At 41.0% G+C, this 16402-nt stretch overlaps 1 protein-coding gene across 1 annotated transcript; it reads right to left on the bottom strand.

The window, feature by feature from the left end:
• Positions 1 to 1152: 1152 nt before the first annotated feature.
• On the bottom strand, positions 1153 to 14548 carry LOC115104039 (uncharacterized). Its single transcript, XM_029625191.2, has 8 exons — positions 14324 to 14548; positions 7443 to 7472; positions 5457 to 5777; positions 5002 to 5316; positions 2891 to 3187; positions 2395 to 2715; positions 2053 to 2184; positions 1153 to 1850 (listed from the first exon to the last, which is right to left on the bottom strand). Exons 1-8 carry the CDS (start codon positions 14352 to 14354, stop codon positions 1654 to 1656), a joined length of 1644 nt encoding a protein of 547 aa, XP_029481051.2. The 5' UTR covers positions 14355 to 14548; the 3' UTR covers positions 1153 to 1653.
• Between the last annotated feature and the right edge of the window lie 1854 nt (positions 14549 to 16402).

Raw genomic sequence — 16402 nt, 5'->3', positions numbered from 1 at the left:
ATTTGGGTTTATGGTTCATCATGAGAATACGTTTTTCAAAGGTTTTCCAAAATGTTCAAGGTTGATGAAAATCTATCCTGACTGACCTTATGGGTCCTTCAGAGAAAATGTGTTCAGCATGAGGAAAGACAACTACATACAACGTTTCAAGTCTCTAGGTCAAATGGGGTGATGGATATTAAGGTTTAAGTGAGACTGCTTATTAAAGCGCCCCCATATGGCAATCGTTGCCATCGGTGCCATTCTTTTTGACCAAGTTACTCATAGCCTCTAGTTTCTGTGTGCAAAATTATTTTTAAAAAGTGACCAATCTGTGCTTCAGTTTTTTTTACCGGATGGATTGGGTGGATATTTTATTCTGAATAGAAATGTATTAAACAATCAATATTAAATGAATTGCCTTTATCAATTATCCTTTTTGCTCAATGATATGATTGAGAAAACCCACCCTTTACTGAACCATTGATAGGTCATTTGACTATTGACTAAGTTTTTAAACGGTGACAATGAACATTTGATACATATTTCTCAACTGAATGTAGGATTCATCCCTGAGTACTTTCATCCGATAAGCAGCCGTTGAAAACATTAATTTCAAGCAAAGCAGTGTTCCCCCTTTGTTGACAGATATGAAATTGAATTGCACGTTTTGCAAGTTAAACTCACCCATTGTCAGATAAAGGAGACTTCTCACTATATTGGTCTTCATGTCAGAAATAATGGAAGCTATTTTCTCTGGTAGAACCGAACAAGCTTTCTGGTAAAACGTGTGATGACCAGTCTCTTGTCGCAGACCGTCTGGTAAATGTAAGATTTGACTCTATACGAGGACGCATTTCCTGTGCACAGCTCCTCTGTCACTCCCTCATTTGTGCTGTTGCATCTAGGGTAGACGGTTGTGTTCTCCGTAAAGCCCATGTGCCCTGTATGATTGATAGATAAACCAGGGAGAATCAAAAGTGAGAGCTTGATGGTCTTGACCTACGGAAGTGGATTAGGAAGGCAAAGGCTCAAAACAGTGAGTCGAGAGTCACATCTTTTACTTCCAAATGTTCATATTATCTTTTATGGTTAGACCTTTCTCACTTGGTTGAACACCTTCTACTCCTCTTCAAAGAAAAAGTGGAGACATAAAAGTTCAACTCAAAAGCATGCAATGAGAATCCTGTTTATTTTAGTGCAATCAACCAACAGTTTATACATAATGCTAGTTCCTCAACAACACTGGAACTGATCAAAGACACAGAAAGTGACACCCCACCGACGCATACAAAAAACGACAGTTCGGGTTTGACCCAATGGATCAAATATGCTGAACATTTCAATTGGTTACAAAAAGCTAAATAAAATAGAGCAATACTATTATGTCATATGTCTCGTTTAAGTGTCAACTATAGCAACCGTAGTTGCTATACTATTGCATCTGACTTATTATTACTTAACTTTATTTACACATCGATGTGTTGATGCCAATGAGTTACTTTCGTGACACGCAGTCCACTGTTACTCCTCCTAATAGTTTTGATAAATGTCTTCGTTCACGTCATGCGCTACAACATCGTCATAGACAGAGACATTGCCATAATCTTCATCGTCGTCTGCACTATTCACTTTCTCACGAGGCCCACCACAAACACGCTTTCTGTGAACGTTTCACTCCCTTTCACCCTCCTCCTCGTTGAAACAGACATCCTCCGTTTTCCCAGAGCGGCACCCTTTTTTCTTCCCATTCTTCTTTTCACCCTTCCCGCTCTCCAGACTTCTCTCGCCACCGACGTTTTCAACATTCACGTAGTCCTCCTCCTCTTCTACTTTGTTGTCCTTGCCTCTGTTGTGTCTGTTGTCAATACCTGTTGCGTAACAATTTGCTCATTAATATTAGCCACAGGAAACGCTGGGGATTAAACACTTTTTTTTAAACATCCGAACGAAATGATGTCGACAAAAGTCTTTGAAGTGAATTTTGAGATACTGCTTACTCAACTTTTCAAGCTCAAGGTGTAAATTAAGTTCAGATTCAGCCTTTGTTTGCAGTACAGTCATAGCACTTACATTCTCTCTGGTCAGTCTCTGTAGATGGCTTGCTGCTCCTCCTGGTCCTCCTGCTGACGAGACAGATGACGAGCAGAAACAGGAGTACTAGCCCACCAGTCCCTCCAGAGGCAATGATGGGGACCATAGAGGCTGAGGAAAAGGTAGATATTGCAAGGCTGAGACCTACAGATCAAGACTTGTAAGATGGCCAATTCATATGACATAAAAACAAAAAGAAAGTGATGAAAAAAAAAGGATGATAAGTCATGTTATGACGTTGTGATTCTTCTCTCTTAGGGGTGAATATCATGTAAAAGCCATTTTGAAAAACTTTTTATTTTAAAATACGTGTTATTTTACCTCTAATGGTGACAGCTAGTTCACTATAAGCCGACCTGAATGACCGGGTGGAGATGTTGACTCCATAGCTGCAGCTGTATTTCCCCTGGTCTGTATACTCTGCAACAGGGAAGTGGAAGCAGGCAGAGTGGTTGACTGCTGGCGTAGTCTCTGTTCTGTTGGAACCAGAGAAGTCCAGATAGAAGAGGCCTCCGGGATAATGTGGCTGAATGGAGCAGATGATGGAGAAGCTGTGGCCCCTAGTCACCTCTGGCCCCTGAAGTCCCCAGAACATCCCTCCATTTGGAGGACTGAGAGAGATGTTGGGCTGAAGCAGGACCACTTGGAAGAAAGTAAACAGCAATATGACAGTAATGTGATTCCATATTCACACCTTGTAACTGAGAAATATGTGTGTGATGGACAAGGTAATCAGTCTCTCATCTCTATCAAGGCTATGAATCTTAAATATATAGATATAGATTAGGCAGCACTTGTTTCCCAACTACCACCTCACCTTTAGTAACGTTGCTGTAAGGGGAGCTGATGGCTTTGCCGTTGGAGTGGGTTCTGTAGAGACAGCTGTAACTGCCCTGGTGTGAAGCGTCCGTCTTAAACTTTGTTAATGTACCTCTGGGCTGTGAGGATCCAACGGTCACGGTCATGACGGAGTCTCCATTCAGATAGAAGATGAACTCCACAGCATTACAGAGGATACGGGATGGAAGAGTGCAGGTGAGTTGGACCTCCTCTCCATGCAAGAAGGCAGAGTAGGACGGGTCTGTGGAGAGTGAAGGCTTCTGCAAGACAACCCCTGTTGGACAAAAAGATGTAGTTTAGTCAGGCAACAGTAACCACAACCTGGGGTGCCTTCAGAAAGTATTTACACTCCTGGTCTTTTTCCAAATGTTGTTGTGTTTTAGCCTGATTTTAAAATAGATTCAATTGACATTTTGTGTCACTGGACTACAAACAATACCGTTTAATTATGTTTTCTGAGTTTTAAAAAACCCAAATGACCATATAATGAAAAGCTGAAGTGTCTTGAGTCAATAAGTATCCATCCCCTTTGTTTTGGCAAGCCTAAATAAGTTCAGTAGTAATAATTTGCTTAACAAGTGACTTGTTAATAAGCAAATTTTTACTACTGAACTTATTTAGGCTTATTCAACATGATTTTTGGATGACTACTTCATCTCTCTGTACCCTGCACATAAAACTATCTGTAAGGTCCCTCAGTCGAGCAGTGAACTTCATACACAGATTCAACCACAAATTCCAGGGAGGTTTTCCAACGCCTCGCAAAGAAGGGCACCTATTGTTAGATGGGTAAAAAAAAAAGAAAAAAGCAGGCACTGAATATCCCTTTGAGCACGATGCAGTTATTAATTACACTCTGGATGGTTTATCAATACACCCAGTCACTAAAAAGATACAAGCGTCCTTCCTAACTCAGTTGCTGGAGAGGAAGGAAACCGCTCAACGATTTCACCATGAGACTTTGAAACAGTTACATTGTTTAATGGCTGTAATAGGAGAAAACTGATGATGGAACAACAACATTGTAGTTACTCCACAATACTAACCTAAATGACAGAGTGAAAAGAATGAAGACTGTATTGAATACAAATATTCTAAAACATTCATCTTGTTTGCAATAAGGCACTAAAGTAAAACTGCAAAAAAATGTGGCAAATAAATTAACTTTATTTCTTGACTGCGAAGTGTTATGTTTGGGGCAAATCCAACACAACAAACACATCACTGAGTACCACTGGGGGGACGGGGGACGGTTCATTATAATGGTTGGAACCGAGCGAATGGAATGGCATTGAAACCATGTGTTTGATGTATTTGATACCATTCCACTAATTCCACTCCAGCCATTACCATGAACCCGTCCTCCCCATTAAGGTGCCACCAACCTCCAGTGTGTTATGGGTATGCTTGTCATCGGTAAGGACTAGGGAGTTTTTTAGGGAAGAATAATAAACAAAATAGTGCTAAGCACAGGGGAAATCTTAGAGGAAAACCTGGTTCAGTCTGCTTTCCAACAGACACTGGGAGACAAATTCATCTTTCAACAGAACAATAACCTAAAACACAAAGCCAAATATACACAGGAGTTACTTACCAAGACGACATTGAATGTAATATGCAAAAATTGTACAATCCAGGTGTGCAAAACTCTTTGAGATTTACCCAGAAAGACTTACAGCTGTAATCACTGCCAGGGGGGTGAATACTGAAGTAAATTAGATATTTCTGTATTTAATTTTCAATATATTTGAAACATTTCTAAAAACATGTTCCCCTTTGTCATTATGGGCTATTGTGTGTAGATGGGGGAGAGAAATAATCTATTTAATAGATTAATAAATGTTTCTGCTCATCTTCATACTGTCTTAAACACATGCTCTGTTCTAGGCTGCCCTCATCTGGTCATATAGCACCAAATCAGGCCTGGGTTAAGATTCTTTGTGCAACGGTCAACTCTCAACTAGGTGGCCGAGCAGGCTACAATACTGCAGTAATATGCTTTTTAGGATTTTCTCTATAACGAGACCTTTCTGCACAATTCAAACCATTCAAACCAAATGTATAGACAAGGCAAAGAGACTCCCTTACCTGAACAAATAACACCTGCGTCGTTACCATGATTACAGTTATGTGTTCCTTCTCCTGTGTGTTGGCACTGTGTGATGGAGCACTCTGTGCCAGAGCAGCCAATATCATCCTGCCAGATGGGCCCACTTCCCTGACCAAAGTAGGCCCTCTCTGGGGCACTATCAGCTCTCCCACAGCCAAGCTGTCTGCAAACCACAGCAGCATCATTCAAGTCCCACACGTCGTCACACACGGTCCGCCAGTGACCAGTTTGATAGACCTCCACCCTCCCAGAGCAGAGGTCACTCCCATTGACCAGTCTGATATTAGGTTTAACTAGGCATGAAAGAACATTTGACAATAAAATGCATTTCAGTATCATTTTTATCAACTAAATCAATGCCAAGTTGACACAACTAAAATCAAGGTATTTCGACTTTTAGCAACCACAATGGCAACAGAGGGACTTTTCTTACCTGAGCAGACAACTCTGGCATCTTGAGCCTGTAAACAGTCATGGTGTTTCAATCCTCCATGTGAGCATTCTGTGAGGGAGCTCTCAGTGCCTTTACACCCAACATCATCCAGCCAAGTAGGCCTGCCACCACTACCCTGACCTATGTGGGCACTACCTTGGGCACTCACAGCTCTCCCACAGCCCAGCTGGCCACACACCACATTGGCATCGTTTACGTCCCACTTCTGGCCACACACTCGTCCCCACTGGCCCTTGTAAAGAATCTCTACTGTCCCCGAGCAGCGACTAGTGCCATCGACCAGCCTGATCTCTTCACCAGCTCACAAAGAGGAAAAGAGATAATCGGGAAAATTAATTAATGATCAATAAGCAAATTAACACTGTCAGTATGGTGAAAGATGTTCTATTCAAAGTTTTGTTACAAACGTGCTACTCAATCTTTTTGGACTTATTTCATGTGTACTTTTAAATGTATTTAAATTATATTCAAACATGCTACTTAAAACCTTTTGGGGACTTGTGTTCACATGTACGCTGAACAAAAATGTCATGTTTTGGTCCCATGTTTCCTCCCAGAAATGTTCCATGTGCACAAAAAGCCTTTTCTTTCAAATTTTTGTACGCAAATTTGTTTACATCCTTCTGAGCATTTCTCCTTCACCAAGATAATCCATACACATGACAGGTGTGTCATATCAAGAAGCTGATTAAACAGCATGATTATTACACAAGTGCCCCTTGTGCTGGAGAGAGTACAAGGCCACTCTAAAATATGTAGTTTTGTCACAAAACACAATGCCACAGATGCCTCAAGTTTTGAGGGAGCGTGCAATTGTCATGCTGACTGCATGAATGTCCACCAGAGCTGTTGCCAGAGACTTAAATGTTAATTTCTCTGCCATAAACCGTCTCCAACTTCGTTTTAGAGAATTTGGCAGTACGGCCAACCGGCCTCACAACCGCAGACCACATGTAACCACACTGTCCAGGACCTCCACATCTGGCTTCTTCACCAGTGGGATCATCTGAGACCAGCCACCCAGACAGCTGATGAAAATAGGTTTGTCAGAAACCGTCACAGGGAAGCTTGTATGAATGTCCGTCGTCCTCCACATGGTCCTTGACCTGACTGCAGTTCGGTGTCGTAAACGTCTTCAGTGGGCAAATGCTCACCTTCCATGGCCGCTGGCACACGGGAGATGTGTGCTCTTCACGGATGAATCCCGGTTTCGACTGTACCAGGAAGATGGCAGACAGCGTTTATGGCATTGTGTGGGCGAGCGGTTTGCTGATGTCAACGTTGTGAACAGAGTGCCCCATGGTGGCGGTGGGGTTATGGTACGGGCAGGCATAAGCTACGGACAATGAACACAATATCATTTTATCGATGGCAATTTGAATGCACAGAGATACCATGACGAGATCCTCATTGTTGTTCCATTCATCCGCCGCCATCAGCTCATATGTCAGCATGATGATGCACCATGTCGCAAGGCTCAGTACACAATTCCTGGAAGCTGAAAATGTCACAGTTCTTCCATGGTCTGCATACTCACCAGACATGTCATCCATTGAGCATGTTTGGGATGCTCTGGATCTATGTGTACGGCAGCGTGTTCCAGTGCCTGCCAATATCCAGCAACTTTGCACATTCACTGAAGAGGAGTCGGACAATATTCCATAGGCCACAATCAACAGCCTGAACAACTCTATGCGAAAGAAATGTGTCGCGCTGCATGAGGCAAGTGGTGTTAACACCAGATACTGACTGGTTTTCTGATCCACGCCCCTACCTTTTATTTTTAAGGTATCTGTGACCAACAGATGCATATTTGTATTCCCAGTCATGTGAAATCCATAGATTAGGGGCTAATGAATGCATTTCAATTGACTGATTTCCTTGTATGAACTGCAACTCAATAAAATCGTTGAAATTGTTGCATGTTGCGTTTTATATTTTAGTTCAGTGTAAATTAACACTTACCTGCTGATGAACACAACACCATTTGATGAGCTGTTGGGGAGAAACACAGACAACCAAAACATTACAATTGAATACACATTTACTGAAGTTGCCATTTCTAAATGGGTAACACCTTACTATATAACGTCCAGTAAAAAAGAATCACAAGGTTTTAATGTTTTAACTCATGAACTGTTATTGTTACATTTGTAAATGACCAAGACAATGACCACAACCAAGACAATGCAGGAGCTGCTTCGGGATATTTCTCTGAATGTCCTTGAGTGGCCCAGCCAGAGCTCGGACTTGAACCTGATCGAGCATCTCTGGAGAGACCTGAAAATAGCTGTGCAGCGTCCATTTATCCTGACACAGCTTGAAACGATCTGGAGAGAAGAACGTGAGAAACTCCCCAAGTACAGGTGTGCCAAGGTCGGAAAATGTGGAAAAGGTGAAGTGGTCTGAATACTTTCCGAATGCACAGTATGTCAAGCTCAATCATTTCCTTTGTGAAACTGCTCTGTTAGAGATGCACTTCTCATGTAGAGGAGTTAACTTGTTGTGGTTAACATTTGCCATACTCTCACAGATCAACAGTTTGGTATACAAGTGAAAGTTACATTTTTAGAATCAGTTTCACACAATATGTGTCACGTCCTTAGTTCCTTTTTTATGTCTCTGTTTTAGTTTGATCAGGGCATGAGTTGGGGTGGGCATTCTATGTTTTCTATTTCTATGTGTTTGGCCTGGTATGGTTCCCAATCAGAGGCAGCTGGCAATCGTTGTCTCTGATTGAGAACCATACTTAGGCAGCCTGTTTTCCCACTATGATTTGTGGGTAGTTGTTTTCTGTGTCTGTGTTTACCATACAGGACTGTTTCGGTTTTTATTTATTTCTATTGTTCTTTTGTATTCAGTGTCCGGTTATATTTCATTAAAATATGGACACTTACCATGCTGCGCATTGGTCCGATCTCTCCTCCTCCTCAGAAGAAGAAGAGGAGGAAAACCGTTACAATATGGCACTCTTTCTTTGTTTAAAATTGGCTTAATCCTGCTTTCTGCAAAATGCTATTAAATGACTCTCAACTCTTTACTTTGCTAAAAAGTTTCTCCACTTGATGTTGACTAATGTTATTTCCTTTTGTAATATGTCAGCAGTGTTGGGGAACTACTCTGAAAATATAGTTTATGAAGCTACCAATGTCACACTGGAGGACGAAGTTGAGCTACTGTGAAGCTGCCGTTGAGAGAAATATTGTTTGCGTAACTAAAGTTACTTTGAAAAAGTAATTCACTACAGCACAACGTCCTCCTGAAAAATTATCATATGTAAATCTGAAATGTCATATAATACAAAATGTTTAAAAAAAACATGACTGGGAGAATACTTAACTCTAGAGTCAAATGTTAACAGGGTACGGAGATCTATGTGAGCCAGATAGGAGAGTGCATCGGCTTAGCCCAGTGGTTCAGGAAATAAAAAAATACAGTGGGTAGTTTCAGTAGTTAGCTACACCGCTACATGTCAAAAGGGTAAATAACTACTGAAAATACGATTTTAATTTGGATAAACTACCACTGAGCTAATGTAAAACGTATGTCAGATATAGCTTGTGTTACAGTTACTCAGATTCTAGTTTCGAGTTCTAGATTCTAGTTGGAGGACTTGGTGGAAAATATAAAAAATTCTATACAGTGCCTTGCAAAAAATTCACCCCCTTGTGTCAAGACTTCCACCGAAGGTGGTTCCTTTCCCTGTTCAGGCGGTGCTCTGCGGTTGGCGTCGCCGGCCTACTAGCCAGCACCGATCCATGTTTCCTTTTCCGTTTGTTTTGTCTTTGGTTCATTCACACCTGCTTTAATTTCTGTGTGCATATTTACCCCTGTTTCCCCGCTTAGGTTTGTGCAGGATTATTTTTCCTCCTCGGCTTTCCTCAGTGTATTTCGCGTGTGTTTATTATAGTAAGGTGCGTTGTGTTTTTGCGCCTTACGGGAGTACTGTTAGTGCCCATTGTCTTGGGCGTTGTTTTGGGGTATTGTACTGTACCGTTTTTTTTGGACTTGCCCTTATTAAAATATACACTACACTGACATCTCTGCTCTCCTGCGTTTGACTCCTTACCTACCCTTCAGTGCGTAAACGCAACACCTTGGCATTTTCCTATTTTGTTGCATTATAACCTGTAATTTAAATCGATTTGTATTTGGATTTCATGTAATGGAAGAGTCAAAATTGGTGAAGTGAAATGAAAAAAAGTAATTGTTTCAAAAAAATTTAACAAAATAAAAAACAGAAAAGTGGTGTGTGCATATGTATTCACCCCATTTGCTATGAAACCCCTTAATGAGATCTGGTGCAACCAATTACCTTCAGAAGTCACATAATACATTAAATAAAGTCCACCTGTGTGCAATCTAAGTGTCACATGATCTCAGTCTATATATACACCTATTCTAGAAGGCCCCAGTGTCTGCAACACCACTAAGCAAGCGGCACCACCAAGCAAGCGGCACCACGAAGACCAAGGAGCTCAACAAACAGGTCAGGGACAAAGTTGTGGAGAAGTACAGCTCAGGTTTGGGTTATAAAAAAAAATATCCAAAACTTTGAACATCCCATGGAGCACCATTAAATCCATTAAATCCATTATTAAACAATTTAAAGAATATGGCACCGCAACAAACCTGGCAAAAGAGGGCCGCCCACTAAAAATCACAAATCAGGCAAGGAGGGCATTAATCAGAGAGGCAACAAAGAGACCAAAGATAACCCTGAAGGAGCTACAAAGCTCCACAGCAGAGATTGGAGTATCTGTCCATAGGACCACTTTAAGCCGTACACTCCACAGAGCTGGGCTTTATGGAAGAGTGGCCAGAAAAAAGCCATTGCTTAAAGAAAACAATAAGCAAACACGTTTGGTGTTCGCCAAAAGGCATGTGGGAGACTCCCCAAACATATGGAAGAAGGTACTCTGACTACAATTGAGCTTTTTGGCCATCAAGGAAAATGCTATTTCTGGCACAAACCCAACACCTTTCATCACCCTGAGAACACCATCCAAGCATGGTGGTGGCAGGATCATGCTGTGGGGATGTTTTTCATCGTCAGGGACTGGGAAACTGGTCATAATTGAAGGAATGACTGATGGCACTAAATACAGGGAAATTATTGAGGGAAACCTGTTTCAGTCTTCCAGAGATTTGAGACTGGGATGGATCTTCCAGCAGGACATTGACCCTAAGCATACTGCTAAAGCAACACTCAAGTGGTTTAAGTGAAAACATTAAATGTCTTGGAATGGCCTAGACAAAGCCCAGAACTCAATCCAATTTAGAATCTGTGGTATGACTTCATTTAGGGCTGCAATCCCGTTAACGGAATCGATATGACAACAGCCAGTAAATTCCTCAAACATAGATGTATTTTATACCATTTTAAAGGTAATCTTGTTGTTAATCCCACCACAGTGTCCGATTTCAAATAAGCTTTACAGCGAAAGCACCACATACGATTATGCTAGGTCACCACTAACTCACAGAAAAACACAGCCATTTTTCCAGCCAAAGAGAAGAGTCACAAAAAGCACAAATAGAGAAATTGAATCACTAACCTTTGATGATCTTCATCAGATGACACACATAGGACTTCATGTTACACAGTTCATGTATGTTTTGTTTGATAAAGTTCATATTTATCTAAAAAAATCTGAGGTTACATTGGCACGTTACGTTCACTAGTTCCAAAAACATCCAGTGATTTTGCATAGCCACATCAATTTTACAGAAATACTCCTCATAAATGTAGATGAAAATACAAGTGTTACACATGGAATTATAGATATACCTCTCCTTAATGCAACCGCTGTGTCAGATTTCAAAGAAACTTTCCGGAAAAATGCAAACCATGCTATAATCTGAGAACGCCGCTCAGAATATATTTTTGTTGTTGAGTTGGAGTCAACAGAAATCAGAAATAACATTATAAATATTCCCTTACCTTTGATGTTCTTCATCAGAATGCATCCCAGGAATCCTAGTTTCACAATAAATGTTTGATTTGTTCGATAATGTCCATTATTTATGTCCAAGTAGCTACTTTTGTTAGGGCGTTAGGTACACAAATCCAAACGCTCATGCAGGTCTAGCCGAACGTCGGACGAGAAGTTCACAAAGTTATATTACAGGTCGTAAAAACATTTCAAACTAAGTGTAGGTTGGGTGACTATGGAGGCCAGGTCATCTGATGCAGCACTCCACCACTCTCCTTCTTGGTCAAATAGCATTATTTGTAACATTACTTCTGTGGCGGAATTGTATATAATAGTTTAAATTGAAAAGTACAGACTAATGCGTCAATTGTTGTTTCGTATTTCAGTTCATGAACCCGATTGCTATTGCATTGGGACAAAAAATCTGTTCCCAACTTCTTGAAATATATGCGATTGAGAGATGTCAAACCTTTCGATTTTAAGACATTTGTGGTTTTTAATTGGAGGACGAAAATCTACTTCATTCATTTATCTTTTTCCCATGGTGTTTACACTTGCGTACTATTGTTTGTACAGATGAACGTAGTACCTTTAGGCATTTGAAAATTGCTTCCAAGGATGAACCAGACTAGTGGAGGTCTACAATTATTTTGCTGAGGTCTTGGATGATTTATTTTGATTTTCCCATGATGTCAAGCAAAGAGGCACTGAGTTTGAAGGTTGGCCTTGAAATGCATCCACAGGTACACCTCCAATTGACTCAAATTTATGTCAATTAGCCTATCAGAAGCTTCTAAAGCCATGCCATCATTTTCTGGAATTTTCCAAGCTGTTTAAAGGCACAGTCAACATAGTGTATGTGAACTTCTGACCGACTGGAATTGTGATACAGTGAATTATAAGTGAAATAATCTTTCTGTAAACAATTGTTGGAAAAATGACTTGTCATGCACAAAGTAGATGTCCTAATAGACTTGCCAAAACTATAGTTTGTTAACAAGAAATGTGTGGAGTGGTTGAAAAACGAGTTTTAATGACTCCAACCTAAGTGTATGTAAACTTCCGACTTCAACTGTATATCCACAGTAAAACTAGTCCTTCATCGACATAACCTGAAAGGCCGCTCAGCATGGAAGAAGCCACTGCTACAAAACTGCCATAAAAAGCCAGACTACGGCTTGAAACTGCACATGGGGACAAAGATCGTACTTTTTTGGAGAAATGTCCTCTGGTCTGATGAAACAAAAATAGAACTGTTTGGCCATAATGACCATCATTATGTTTGGAGGAAAAAGGGGGTGGCAGCATCATGTTGTGGGGGTGCTTTGCTTCAGGAGGGACTGGTGCACTTCACAAAATAGATGGCATCATGAGGATATATTTAAGCAACATCTCGAGACATCAGTCAGGAAGTTAAAGCTTGTTCGCAAATGGGTCTTCCAAATGGACAATGACCCCAAGCATACTTCCAAAGTTGTGGCAAAATGGCTTAAGTACAACAAAGTCAAGGTATTGGAGTAGCCATCACAAAGCCCTGACCTCAATCCTATAGAACATTTGTGGGCAGAACTGAAAAAGCTTATGCGAGCAAGGAGGCCTACAAACCTGACTCAGTTACAGCAGTTCTGTGAGGGGCAATTGGCCAAATCCAGAGTTAAACAATTTACATCCCGAGTTAAACAATTTAAAGGCAATGCTACCAAATACTAATTGAGTGTATGTAAACTTCTGACCCACTGAGAATGTGATGAAAGAAATAAAAGCTGAAATAAATCATTCTCTCTATTCTGACATTTCACATTCATAAAATAAAGTGGTGATCCTAACTGACCTAAAACAGTGGATGTTAACTAGGATTAAATGTCAGGAATTGTGAAAACTGAGTTTAAATGTATTTGTCTCAGGTGTATGTAAAGTTCCGACTTCAACTGTATGTCACTTCCTTTGGTTCCTTTCTCATGTGTTTCTGTGTCAGTTCTGTGCGTTGTTCGTGTTTCTTATTCTTGTATTATGTTGTGTTAATTTATTTAAACACTCACTCACCAAACTTTGCTTCCCGACTCTCAGCACACAACGCTACATATACTTTTGTATTGATACTTCTCAATATGCGAATGTTAATTGCTTGTGTGAGAATTTTACCATCCTCATTCACAATCTGATTCGTAAACATGATACCTTTCTTGTACATTTTGTCCAATAAATTGTTTTCAGTACATTGGAGTTTAGCCATATTATTTGCTGTAATATTTGTTCTGCCTCTTCGTTTAAAAAGGAGGATACTTTAAACAGGGTTCCATTGTCAATCCACCGAAAATGATTAGTTTTATTCTGTATAAAAGCAAAAAGACCCCTTTTGAACACTGGATGTGCCTCTTTTAGTAGCCTGCTGGAAAAACAGACTCCTCCATTCGGGAGGGCCATGAATAAATATGTAAACTGCGATATCACTAGAGAATTATTCCGTGAAATTTTCCCGCAGACGGACAGGTGTCTCCCTCTCCATGGTTTCAAGATCCTGTTTCTTTTGATAGATTTTCTATCAAAGTTAATAATTGCAAGATTGCACAACCTTTCTGGGATATGTACACCAAGCACATCAACTTCTAACTTGTAAGTCACGGCTGTGTGAGACCAGAAATCGGAATGAGTCCTTTGTTCTAGGTTGGTTTTATTTTGTGACTCTCGTTAACAAGTCATTCGTTAGCAATGTTCATGGATACCAGAATTCGCAAATTTTCCTATTAAAATTGCGTTGCAGATATTACGCTAGACAGAGACAATATTATACTGTACTTGGATAAAGCAGAAGTCACAGATACCAATCTATATACAGTATAGTATATTGTTGTTCATGTAAGGCACTTGAAAGACCGTCCTTTATGAAAACTGAGATACTGTAATACTCACCTAATACCACAAAGAGTAGAGTTGTCACCATCTTGATCCTTGTAATGTCCTCCAATATCAGGTATGATTATTGCCAACACTTTGCCGTAAATTATTACAATATTTACCCCAGATTGAACTGTTTGAAGTTAAAAATACAAATGATGAGCAAAACCAAAATTCTGATGAACCAAAATTGAGAGTTAAATTACCAGGCTCTGACAAAGTTCTCTCCGTGTACAAGAGACTGATGTGTGATCTTCTACAAGTTTCCTGTGTTAGAGTTACAATGACATTGAAGGGCATATACTGTCACAGCACAGGAAATCCTGGCCCACTAATGTGGTTTATTCTCTGGTTTGGTCACCGATACCACCCATCTTGCGCCTGCACACAACAAATCAAATCAAATCAAATGTATTTATATAGCCCTTCGTACATCAGCTGATATCTCAAAGTGCTGTACAGAAACCCAGCCTAAAACCCCAAACAGCAAGCAATGCAGGTGAGCTCAACGGCAATAACCCCATTTGTTGGACTTTTTAAACCAAGAATATGAGATGTATAAAGCACAATGATTGATCTATGTATATGCTTTAAACTAGACTGAGGGGCCAAAGAAATGTACAGAAACCCTCCCCCCTAAAAAAATATTTTAATAAAACCCTTCAAATGTTGTCACCACCGATAAATCTTTGATAATTGATCATTTCAATAAGCATTTTTCTACGGCTGGCAATGCTTTCCACCTGGCTACCCCTACCCCGGCCTACATCTCAGCACCCACGGTCTCATTACCCCCTGTAGCAACTTGTCCAAGTTGGTTCCCAACAAATCAGCCAGGCTAGACAATCTGGACCCTCTCTTTCTAAAATGATCTGCCCGAAATTGTTGCAACCCCTATTACTAGCCTATTCCGGCCTGTCTCTGCCTGGCCGGTTCCCCTCTTCCCACTGGGATTCTCTGCCTCTAACCCTATTACAGGGGCTGAGTCACTGGCTTACTGGGGCTCTCTCATGCCGTCCCTGGAAGGGGTGCGTCACCTGAGTGGGTTGATTCACTGATGTGGTCATCCTGTCTGGGTTGTTTGTTATATCTGGAGTACTTCTCCTGTCCTATTCGGTGTCCTGTGTGAATCTAAGTGTGCGTTCTCTAATTCTCTCCTTCTCTCTTTCTTTCTCTCTCTCGGAGGACCTGAGCCCTAGGACCATGCCCCAGGACTACCTGACATGATGACTCCTTGCTGTCCCCAGTCCACCTGGCCGTGCTGCTGCTCCAGTTTCAACTGTTCTGCCTTATTATTATTCGACCATGCTGGTCATTTATGAACATTTGAACATCTTGGCCATGTTCTGTTATAATCTCCACACGGCACAGCCAGAAGAGGACTGGCCACCCCACATAGCCTGGTTCCTCTCTAGGTTTCTTCCTAGGTTTTGGCCTTTCTATCGAGTTTTTCCTAGCCACCGTGCTTCTACACCTGCATTGCTTGCTGCTTGGGGTTTTAGGCTGGGTTTCTGTACAGCACTTTGAGATATCAGCTGATGTACGAAGGGCTCTATAAATACATTTGATTTGATTTGATTTATTCAACCTCTCGTATCATCTGAGATCCCCAAAGATTTGAAAGCTGCCGCTTCAAAGGGGGAGACACTCTAGACCCAAACTGTTATAGACCTACAGTATATCCATTCTGCCCTACCTTTCTAAAATCTTCAAAAGTCAAGTTAACAAACAGATCAGTCTTATTGGCGACTCCATAGCCTTGGCTTCTCAAATGACTGCCTCACCAATCACGTCTCAGTTCAGTGTGTCAAATCGGAGGGCCTGTTGTCCGGACCTCTGGCAGTCTCTATGGAGGTGCCACAGGGTTAGATCTTTGGGCCGACTCTTTTCTCTGTACATATCAATGATGTCGCTCTTTCTGCAGGTGATTCTCTGATCCACCTCTACGCAGACGACACCATTCTGTATACATCTGTATACATCTGGCCCTTCTTTGGACACTGTGCTAACAAACCTCCAAACGAGCTTCAATGCCATACAACACTCCTTCCGAGACATCCAACTGCTTTTAAATGCAAGTAAAACTAAGTGCAT

This window comes from Oncorhynchus nerka, linkage group LG21 (assembly GCF_034236695.1).
Source record: "Oncorhynchus nerka isolate Pitt River linkage group LG21, Oner_Uvic_2.0, whole genome shotgun sequence".
In the NCBI taxonomy this organism is placed as follows: domain Eukaryota; kingdom Metazoa; phylum Chordata; class Actinopteri; order Salmoniformes; family Salmonidae; genus Oncorhynchus; species Oncorhynchus nerka.
The sequence above is the reverse complement of the archived record's forward strand: the minus strand, read 5'-3'. Positions and strand labels throughout refer to the sequence as shown.

Coding starts and splice junctions, on each gene's coding strand:
- LOC115104039 (XM_029625191.2), bottom strand. CDS start 14,354: ATGGTGACAACTCTACTCTTTGTGGTATTAG. Junction 7,473..14,323: donor TCTACTCTTTGTGGTATTAG/GTGAGTATTACA, acceptor TCTCCCCAACAG/CTCATCAAATGGTGTTGTGT. Junction 5,317..5,456: donor TGCCAGAGTTGTCTGCTCAG/GTAAGAAAAGTC, acceptor TTTCATGCCTAG/TTAAACCTAATATCAGACTG.